Genomic DNA, 11,417 nt, shown 5'->3' on the forward strand with positions numbered 1-11,417 from the left:
AAAGTAGACAGAGGACCGAAAATACGCCTCTCTCAAGAAGACATATGAACAGACAATAGATATATGAAAAGATGTTCAACCTCACTAGAAATTAGGGAAATGCAAATCAAAACTACAATGAGATACCACTTCACACCAGTTGCAGTGGTTATTATCAATAGGACAAGTAGTAACAAGTGTTGGAGGGTTTGTAGAGAAAAAGGAACCCTCATTCTGTGGGAATGTAGACTGGTAACACCACTATGGAAAGCAGTCTATCGATTCCTCAAAATATTAAGAATAGAGCTATCAGATGATCAAGCAATCTCTTTCCTGGGCATATATCCAAGAACTTGAAATCGTGTGTTCTAATAGATATATGCACCCCTATGTTCATTGCAGCGGTGGTTAAGACATGGGAACAAAAAAAATGTACTGTGATAGAGGACTGCATGTGTGGTGCATATACACACGGAACACTACTCAACCATAAGAAAAAATAAAAACTGCCATTTGCAACAACATGGTTGGACCTTGAGAATGTTATGCTAAGTGAAATAAGTCAGTCAGAAAAAGCTAAAACCATATGACTTCACTCATATGTGGGATATAAAACTGAAACTCGTGAACACGAATAGCAGTGTGGTGCTTGCCAGAGGGAAGGGGTTGTGGGAAGGAAGTAATGGGAGAAGATTTGACTTTGAGTGGTGGGCACAAGGTGCAATATAGAGATCTTGTAACATATAAACTCACACCTGGAACCTATATGATCATGTCAACCAATATCACCCTAATAAATTTAATTAGAAAAATGAAAAAAATAATTTTTGCATACATGCTTATCAGTAATATTGGCCTATGATTATCATTTCCTGTAGTGTTCTTGTCAGGCTTTGGTGTCAGGATAATGCTGGACTCATAAAATGATTTTGGAATTGTTCTCTTCTCTTAAACATTTGTAAAGAGTTTGAGAGGATTAAGTTCTCATTTAAGTGTGGTACAATTTACCAGTGAAGGGAGCTCTCCTAGGTTTATCTCTTTTGGAGGGGTGGTTTCATTACTGAATTAATCTTATTTCTTATCATTGATCTGTTCAGATTTTCTTTTTCTTCACAATTCAAAGTTGGTAGATTGTATTTTTCTAGAAATGAATCCATTTCTTCTAGATGACTCAACTTGTTGGTATATAATGGTTAAGAGTAGTCTGTTATGATCCTCATTATTTCTATTAGTTATAATGTCTTCAATTTCATTTTTATTTTATTTGAATATATTTTCTTTTTTTTCTAAGCTGTTTAGAGATTTGTCAATATTATTTATCTTTTAAAAATATCTTCATTTTCTTAGTCTTTCTACTGTTTTTCTAATGACTATTTCATTTATTTATGCCTGGTCTTTGTTATTTTCTTTTTTCTGCTATCTTTTGGTTTAGTTTGTTATTTTCTAGTTATTTGAGGTGTAAAGTTAGGTTTTTGTATTTGAGATCTTTCTTTTAAAGAAAATGTAGGCATTTATTGCTATAAACATTTTTTTTTTAAGAACTGCTTTTGCCACATTCCTTAAGTTTTGGTATACTGTGTTTACTTTTTTCCCCTCAAGATATTTTTATTTCCCTTTTGATTCATCCTAGACCCATAGGATGTTCAGCAATTTTTTGTCTAACATTCAAATATTTGTGGATTTTTGTTATCTTTTATAAGTGATTTCTAATTTCACATCATTGTGATTAAAAAAGATGTGAGTCTGTGGATCAGTGCATAATCGGACCACTAGCTATTTCAGGCAAATCTCATAAATGCTCTTCTTTGCTCACTTTTGCCTTTTCTCCTGCCACGGCAGATTTTTTACAGTTCCTAGAATATGGCATTTTATTCCTGTTACACCTTTAGATGATTTCTCAATTAGATGTTCTCTCCTATAGACCCTCTTGGTCTTATTACTCTAGGTGAAGATAAAGAATATTCTTTCTTCAGTACTTAGCAACATCTTCACAATTTTTATACTTCTTTATTCAGTTTCTTCCAATAGACTGTGATATTCACAAGCATAGGAAAAATATCTTTTTGTATTTTGTTGTCACCCCAATACCTAGTAATTGTTCCTAGAATAGATAAATTCTCAATAAATATTTTTTGAAGGAACCATTATTTCCAAAACTTAAGTTTCTTATAAGTAGAATTTTGTGAATGGTATGCACATTTAAAAATCTTTTGATATTTACTTTCAAATTTTCCAGAATAAAGATTGTATCAATTTAAACACCTGCTAGTAATGTAGGACGATCCATCTTATATAATAAAAGACCAGTGGCCATAAGCCTAATTACTGGAACTGCTCGACCAGTCTCCATGAGGTGCATTGACCCACAGACTCTGATTGCAGCATAGTGAATGAAGAATCACAGCAAACTAAGGTGAGTGGCAGTGGGGTGGGACTGGCGAGTGGGCTGAGTGGCCTATCTCTGTATCCCTTCCCCCAGCCGCAGGCTCCGGGGAACTGGAGCCATGTTGCAATTGGAGACCCATGGCAAGCCAGGGGGTGGTGGTGGGGCAGGACTGGGGACTGGTGAGCGGGCAGAAGATATCTCTGATTGCAGGCTAGGCCTAAGGACCCTACCCTTGCACAATTTCATGCACTGGGCCTCTAGTTTAATAATATGCTTCCTTTTTGGGAAATGGGTTATTTTAAAAAAATATTTGATAAAAAATCTTTGCCAATTTTACATTGGTATTATTTTAATTTTAATAATATAAGTAAATTGTATCTTTTATATGCTTATTGGTCACTTATTTTCTTCTATACATTTTCTACTTAAGTCCTTTGTTAATATTTAATTATATTTATGTTAATTTCTAAGATCTTTTAGTATTTTAAGTATAGTTCTTTGTCTTTGTGATATTCTCACATACTTATTTTTTATGTTTTTTATTGTATTTTAATTTTATTTCTTTTTAATTCACAGAGTTAGAATTTTATGTCTTCTACTGGAGGCCTAGTGCAGGAAATATGTGCATTGTCCCTTGGCTTGGCCAGCAATTGAAATGTGAGTGTCTATCGTGGAAGGGCAGGTCCCAGCTGACCTCTGGGCAACATCTGGGCCTCCATGCCCCCATGGGCCCCCCTCCATCTTAGTCACGGCGCCCAAGTCCCCATGTAGAGATGTGGTGAGCGTGGCCAGACACTGTGGGCTGGGGCACAGCATGGGCTTCTGGGCTGCCAATTGGAGCTGCACAGAAGCCGGGCAGGCAGTGCCCTCTTTCCTGGCCAGCCTCGCAGATCAGCTCCTGCATGAACCCACGGGGAGCCTGACCGGCCCCTATTGTCCCAGTGGCTACAGCCCGGCTCACCTGGAAGAGGCTGTGCAAGCCCTGGCGTCCCAGGGGAGTGTAACAGGGGGAGTTAGAGCAAGCTTGACAGACATTCCGTATTTTCATCTCACCTCCATCCCTGTCACCCCTGCCCCCAGGTAGCCAGAGAGAGGTCACAGCCCCTGGCCGGGCACCGCAGGAGGTTGGTCCCTGCCACCCATCCCCAGTTCCCAGTCCCAGCCCGGAGTCTGGCCCCGATCAGGCAATCAGGGCCTGTGGCTGCTGGCCACTGACTGCGGGGTGATCAGCAGGGTAATCGGGCCCCTGCTTGCACTTGCCTTGGCCTGGCCCGCCCACTCACCTGCTCCAACATCCCGCCCTGGTCCTGTTGTTGTTGAGGTCCATTGGGGCCGGCAGCATCTCCATTGCTGCCCACTGCTAGTGCCACGTTGCCAACGACCAAGTTCTGTGTTTCCCCCTGGTGGTCAGTGCGTCATAGCAAGTGGTCAAACTCCAGGTAGAACTCTCAGTAGAGGGGACAATTTGCATATGGGGATTTTATTATATAAGATCTTCACCCTTACATTGAAATTGCTCTCACTAAAATTACCAATGACTTAGTAGTTGCTATATTCAATGGGAATTTTTTCAGACTTCATCTTCTTTGATCTACTAAGTTAGGAACAAAGCCATGTCACAATTTAGTTATTTGGTTTATGTTGATTTGAAACATCTCTGCTATCTATAAAATAATAGTTTTTAAAGTTATTAAAATTATAAATAAAATTACATGCCACCCAACAAATTTTTTTTTGGTAAAATTAAATGTAAATAATTTGGCAGAGGCAAATCCTTTTGGTTTTATGATTATAGAAATAAGCCCAATATTATGTGAAACTAAGTGCCAGACCTGAGTCAAGATAAAAAAAATTAGCCCTAGAGATTGATAAAGAGTCAGAAGTACAGCATGACAGGTAGGATTAAAAAACATGAGGCTCTGAAAAAAAGTTGTATTATTTTCTTAGGGTTTCCATAAGAAAGTACCACAAACTGGATTAAAACAACAGACATTTATTCTCTCGCAGCTGTAGAGGTTCAAATGAAGGTGGTGGCAGGACCATATCCCTCTGAAGCCTCTAGGGGAGGATCTTTCATTGCTTCCTCCAGCTTCTGGTATCTCTGGGTGTTCTTTGTTTTATTGAAGCATAACTCCAATATCTGTCCCCATCTTCACATGGCCATCTTGCCTCTGTGTCTTTTTGTAGTCAAATATTCCTCTTTTTATAATGGTACCATCTTAACTTGGTTACATTCAGAAAGACTCTTTCCAAATAAAGTCACATTAGCAGGCACTAGAGATTAGGAGTTATCTTTTTGGGATACACAATTCAACCCATACAAGATGTGAACCAAATGAATTGGAGAGAGTTGAATTCTGAGAGGCTGCCAGAACAAGGGATAAAGCACCAAACCCTAAATTGACAAGATAGATTAATGATTAGTTGGTTAGGTAGATCATCAGGGCAAAAGGAACATTTGTGAATATTAAAAGATATCATGAGAAACTGCTACATGAAATCCTTCATAATTCTATTTGAAATCTCAAGTAAATTTTAATAGATTATTTAGGTGTGCTAATTTTCTTTTATGAATAAGCTAGTGCAAAATAGTTTCTAGTATAATTAAGAAAGATCAAGTTTTTCATTATTTCCTGAATGAAAAAATAAATATTAAAGAATAGGAAATTGCTAATTTAATTTAACTGAATTAGAAATTCAGTGTATGTCTATGGAAAATTTGACAAAATTTTATTTAAGTTGTGGCAGCAAAATTAGTCTTATACATGCAGTTATATTAACTCAATTATTATAATCCCTTTTTGACACTTATTTCTTGTTATAAATGAACCCAAAATAGACATTGCAGATACTAAGTAAAATGTCAGAAATTTGAGTATAAAATATACATGCGATATTTTACAGACGCAATTACAAGGAACATTAGACACAAAGAGGATGATAATTAACCTAGTTTTCAAACTGTATCAGATATGATTAAAACCTATGCTAATTCAATTGTAAATGACCATTTGAAAGATATAACACAATGAAGTAGAATAGACAAAAATTAGAGCAGAAGAAGTTGAGATAAAAGACAAGCAGTCAGGTATAAGGCAATGAGGGGATAAGGACACATGTGTAGTACCTTAATCAATAAAGAAAGGGGGGGGGAACAAGCAATCAGAATTTTTGAAAATAATGGTTCCTTCAATCTAATAATTTTCCTTCAATGAACAAATATTCACTGATCCCTTCCAAGAGACAGAGGGTATTTTAGGGGCTGGGTCAAAAAATGTGGAAAGTCCTAGTTCATGGCTAAGATGACCTGGCTACAGTTATGACTAATGTGTATCAAATAAAGGGACTTATTCAAGGATACTTTTATATTTCCTCGAGGCAATGCAGCATTAACATTTTTAAAATCCTCAGCTTAGAATATGTTTATGTTTATTGATTTTTTTTGGGTGGGGGGGAGAGAGAGAGAGAGAAAACATTAATGTAAGAGAGGAACACTGATTGGTTGCCACCCTGACTGGGGAATCGAATCCATACCTAGATAAGTGCCTTCACCAGAAATTAAACCTTCCATCATTTTGGTGTACAGTAAAATGCTCCAACCAACTGAGCCACCATTTAAAAAATATTTTCAGGTTAATGAAGTCATAATGATTGTTTAAATATGCTTATTACCTTTTTTCCTTTGATTATACTATATTTTTAAAGTCTATTTTCTCCTCTTGAACTTTCTTAAGACTAAAGAATTATGGTTTTGCACATCTTTTGATCAATGTCAATCTTTCTGGTAAAATGTTTGTCACATATAAATTAAATTTTTATTTATATTCCAAATAGAATATAGTGCCATTTACAGTTTGCTAAATGGGGTTTCTATTTTTCAAAGCTTCAACTTAATTTTTTTAAATTTTCATTGGGAAGTTCATTTCTATGTGGTTATTAAGCAGAATATGTAGTGATTACATTAAAATATCTTTATATTCAACATTATTTATTTGGTAAACTTTAAATGAAACTATTTTCTGAAATAGTTGAAAACAAAAATATCTAGCATGGCATACCATCTATACCTATACCTATACCTATACCTATACCTATACCTATACCTATATCTATATCTATATCTATATCTATATCTATTGTATATCATCTATATCTATATCTATATCTATATCTATATCTATATCTATATCTATATCTATATCTATATCTATATCTATATCTATATCTATATCTATATCTATATCTATATCTATATCATCATCTATATCATCATCTATATCTATATCTATCTATACCTATATAACAATGGAGTAGAAAGAATATAAATATATATATGTATATATATATATATATATTTTTTTTCTACTCTGAAAGACATAAGAAAGGTGTTTACAAGGATATGGTCCTCAGAACTCAAATTTTTCAAACAATATTAGCTTTCAAATTACAAAATCATACATTGATTTTGTCAAATATCTATTAGTAGTTGTTTTCTCCAACAATTGAAAATAGCTTACAGAGTTGTGAATTCTGCAATTTAACTGTTTTTGATTGTAGGATGAAAAGAACAGAATTGAAAGTTCAAAAGTGTCAACTTTAGTTATTAGCCAGCAGCATCACTGGAGTTTACTTATGTTCCCATGATAGATTCTTTTTCAACTTGATGTTTCAAAAGTAGATCTCTCACTTGCAGCCATTTCCCAGGAGTGTTTACCAAGTTAAAAAGTGCTGGGAATACCATAGATGGAACATTGTAGTGAGAATTGCCTGTGATGTCATAGACACTTGAGGGAAACTTCTGGAAGTGAAATGTAGTCACAGTAGAGACTAAATAAGTAAGATGCTTACTAAGTAAGGTGGGGTCCAACAAAGTGTAATGCAGAATTTAGTAATTTATAAATTACTTTTTCTTTCTGAAGAAGCTCAACTGAATAACACTTAATGAAGGAAAGTAAAGGCTTAACCATTTGGTACATTGTGATTCCTGCTGTTAGTAAAATTTGAAATTCAGCAGTTTTGAATATGGAAGGAAGTGATAAACCTGATCAGCCTATCTCAGCAGGGAGGCAAGAAATTCGAAAGAAAAGAAAACCTAGCCAACCAATGGTAGACAAATCCCAACAGACTGAAGTGTCAGAGATAAAGAAGTACTTGCCTACACCACAATCAGGTGGCCCCAAAGCTAACCTTAATATTAGTAATATTCCTGAAAGCAAAGTCAACTATGAGTCTCTTAGATTATCTTCTCAGCTTCAGCAAACTTGGACAAAGAGAAAGCGTGTGCAAGATAAGGCTGATAAATCCATGCAGACAGACTTTACTACTGAAGAGAAAAAGAAAACCAAGCCAGGTGATGCAACAGTGGTACCTAAAGAAAAGCCAGCTGCTGTTGGAGAAGCAGCTTCTGAATTTCCAGAGAGTGTTCATGAAGTAGAACTTCCACCAAGCAAACACTCAAAATTAGAAAGATCTGAGCAAACCAGTCATACTGGAGACACAGACAAAGAACAGAAGAGCTCAGGTGAATCAAAAATAGTTGGCAGGCCAAGTGGTTCTTTTTCAAAGTCAAAAGATATTGTGCAGCAACGTAAATCCTCAGGGAAGATTTTAATTACTGAGCATCCTGCATTTCAACCTGCAACAAGTAGCAATGAGGAAATTAGGAAGAAAAGTATCACTAGATCTTCATTTAGTCAACAAATAAAAGAAGATAGGCCAGTACTTTTAGATGGGCATGACTTTGCAGTTGAAGTGCAGCCTCCCATGGTAGAAAAGATCTCTGCTAAAATACAATCTCCACCAACTGAGAAGACTACTGCAGAAGACAGCCCTGGTGAATTTAAACCTCCACCAGCTGAGGAGGCTTCTGCAGAGGCCCCTGCTAAGGTAGAGCCTATCCCTGTTGAAAAGTCTATTTCAGAAGAACCTCCCTCTGAAGTTCAGCCTCCGATAGTTGAAGAGGCCCCAGGTGAAATTGAGCCTTCCCCAGTTGAAGAAGCTCCAACAGAGGAGGCCCCTGTGGAAATTCAGTCTTTACCAGCTGAGGAAATCCCTGTAGAAGTCCCTGCTAAACAAGTATCTAGTCCTGCTGAAGAGGTTCTTTTAGAAGAGCCTTCTGCTGATGTTAAGCCTCCATCAACTAAAGAGTCTTCTATACAGGAGGCCACAGGATTTCAATCTCCACCACCTGTAGAGGCCCCTGCAGAAAAGGTTCCAGCTGAAGTTCAGCTTCCATCAGGTGAGGAGGCTCCTACAGAGCAGACCACTGCAGGAGAGGCTCCTGTCAAAGCTGAGTCTCCACCAGCTGAGGAGGCCCCTGCAGAAAAGGCCCCGGTGAAAGTTCAGTCTCCACCAGCAGAGAAGGCCGTGGAAGAAGAGGCTATACTTGAACTTCAAGCTCCGCCAGCTGAGGAGGCCCCTGCAGAAGAGGCTACACCTGAACTTCAAGCTCCGCCAGCTGAGGAGGCCTCTGCAGAAGAGGCTACACCTGAACTTCAAGCTCCGCCAGCTGAGGAGGCCTCTGCAGAAGAGGCTACACTTGAACTTCAAGCTCCGCCAGCTGAGGAGGCCCCTGCAGAAGAGGCTACACCTGAACTTCAAGCTCTGCCAGCTGAGGAGGCCCCTGCAGAAGAGGTCCCAGGTGAACTTCAAGCTCTGCCAGCTGAGGAGGCCCCTGCAGAAGAGGCCCCAGGTGAACTTCAAGCTCTGCCAGCTGAGGAGGCCCCTGCAGAAGAGGCCGCAGGTGAACTTCAAGCTCCACCAGCTGAGGAGGCCTCTGCAGAAGAGGCTACACCTGAACTTCAAGCTCTGCCAGCTGAGGAGGCCCCTGCAGAAGAGGTTCCAGGTGAACTTCAAGCTCCGCCAGCTGAGGAGGCCCTTGCAGAAGAGGCTACACCTGAACTTCAAGCTCCGCCAGCTGAGGAGGCCTCTGCAGAAGAGGCCGCAGTTGAAGTTAAAGCTCTGTCAGCTGAGGAGGCCCCTGCAGAAGAGGTTCCAGGTGAACTTCAAGCTCTGCCAGCTGAGGAGGCCCCTGCAGAAGAGGCCCCAGGTGAACTTCAAGCTCCACCAGCTGAGGAGGCCCCTGCAGAAGAGGCTACACCTGAACTTCAAGCTCCGCCAGCTGAGGAGGCCTCTGCAGAAGAGGCCGCAGTTGAAGTTAAAGCTCCACCATCTGATGAGGCCTCTGTAGAAGATGCTACACCTGAACTTCAAGCTCCACCACCTGATGAGGCCTCTGTAGAAGAAGTCTCTGCTGAACTTCAGTTTCCACCAACTGAAGAAACGACTTCAGAAGTTGTCGCTGCTAACAAAAAACGTGCATCATCTGAAGAGACCATTATTACACATAGCTCTACAAAACTCTCCGATGATGAAGTTCAGCCTCCAACATCTAAAAAACCTTCTGCAGATGAGACTCTGGTAGAGAATGTGTCTACTGAATATCAACCTTCCAAGACAATAGATGTTCCAGAATCTGTGATTGTAAAAGAGAATCCAAATTATGAAGGGTCTTTACCAGTGAATACTGTTCTTGAATAGGTTTCTACTATTGAAATAAAGCATCCACCGTATAGAACTAAAGGAGGGGCCTCTTCCACAGCTGTAGTAAAATCTTGACTAAGCTAGCTATCAGAGGCAAGGGGGTTCTGGAACTAAATACTTTATAACAGGGTAGTCATTTGGAAGTAGGTTTGTGAACAGGGAAAGAAAAGAAAACCCCAAGATATGGCCTGCAGGTTGGAAAATGAATAATAAAAATGAGTGGTTTAAAATTACTTGCTATTTTCATTCAATCCAGAATGTACAAAATGCACTTATTTTGAAATAAAATACGTGTATGGTTGAAATAATTACTTAAAGTATCCTATTTAAATTAAACCCTGTTGACAAGGGTAAAGTATAAAGCCATATATATTTTCTCTATATGTAACTTGTAGTGAAGAAGGCATTTTCTTTTCTTCAGTTCTCTTATCTACTTTAAATTCCTTGAGTTTGAGTCACGTATTTACATCTATGTGGTATTTTATTTCTCCTTAGTATAATTCATCATATCATTTATTCTCTTTCCAGTTGATTCCTTCTGAGACAGACATTTTTATCCTGTTTCCACTCCTATCTTTTTGCATATCTTATATTTCAATGTCTGGATACATAAATTTATTTATTTGGAAAAAATCTTCATTTCAATCAAGATAACCATAGATGAAGTATTTAAAAAGCAGTATTAAGCATTAAGAAAAATATACTTAGATTGCCTTGAGGCCAAATTCTTATTTAGTTTTATCATCATTTTAGGTTACAATGTGATGGGGCCTTTAGAAACTAGCCTCATATTTTTTTGCACTCTGATCTGTGGTAGAGAGAAACTTAGGATAAAATTGAATTACTATAGTATAAGTTATTCACATTTTAAAAGAGTAATTATGAATTATTTTGTCTATTATTAAATGGCATCTTCATTTCTATGATCATGATAACTTTTCAGAGAAAATTTTGTCTAGCTATAATGTTCTAGTTACACTGTTCTGAAATGATGAAGTGATTCTCATAAATATTTCAATTTGGTAAGAGTATTTTGTTTGTTTGTTTAGTGACAACTCTAGATTGATAATTTGATGATTACAAACCTTGTTAAGCTTTGATGCCTTATAATTATTAACTTTTTCTCACATTCTTCATTATATCTATAACCAAGAGCTTGTGATACTTTAAAGTAAAATATTCAGAATTTTACAAAAAATTTGTAAGCACAATTGTCCCTTGGTATACATGGGGGATTGGTACCAGCACCCTCCAAAGATAAAATATGACAATTATCAAGTCTTTTACGTAGAATGATTAGTAAAAAGTATATAGCTGATTGAAAATACTTTTTTAAAATCATGGTTAGTTAAATTTGTAGATGCAAAACCAACAGATAGAGGATTGAATACATGTACTTTAAAAAAAAAAAATTCCCAGATTTGAGATTGGGAAATGTTATTCTAGACTTGAATGAGGGTTGTTTTTCTGGTATTTCAAGTTCTTTTTATTTTATATTTTTGAGATGTTT

At 37.5% G+C, this 11,417-nt stretch overlaps 1 protein-coding gene across 1 annotated transcript; it reads left to right on the plus strand.

Moving 5' to 3' along the window:
• The first annotated feature begins 7,387 nt into the window (after positions 1 to 7,387).
• On the plus strand, positions 7,388 to 9,904 carry FSCB (fibrous sheath CABYR binding protein). Its single transcript, XM_036458356.1, has 2 exons — positions 7,388 to 8,575; positions 8,642 to 9,904. Exons 1-2 carry the CDS (start codon positions 7,388 to 7,390, stop codon positions 9,902 to 9,904), a joined length of 2,451 nt encoding a protein of 816 aa, XP_036314249.1.
• Positions 9,905 to 11,417: the final 1,513 nt, after the last annotated feature.

This window comes from Pipistrellus kuhlii, unplaced genomic scaffold, assembly GCF_014108245.1.
Source record: "Pipistrellus kuhlii isolate mPipKuh1 unplaced genomic scaffold, mPipKuh1.p scaffold_m20_p_1, whole genome shotgun sequence".
In the NCBI taxonomy this organism is placed as follows: domain Eukaryota; kingdom Metazoa; phylum Chordata; class Mammalia; order Chiroptera; family Vespertilionidae; genus Pipistrellus; species Pipistrellus kuhlii.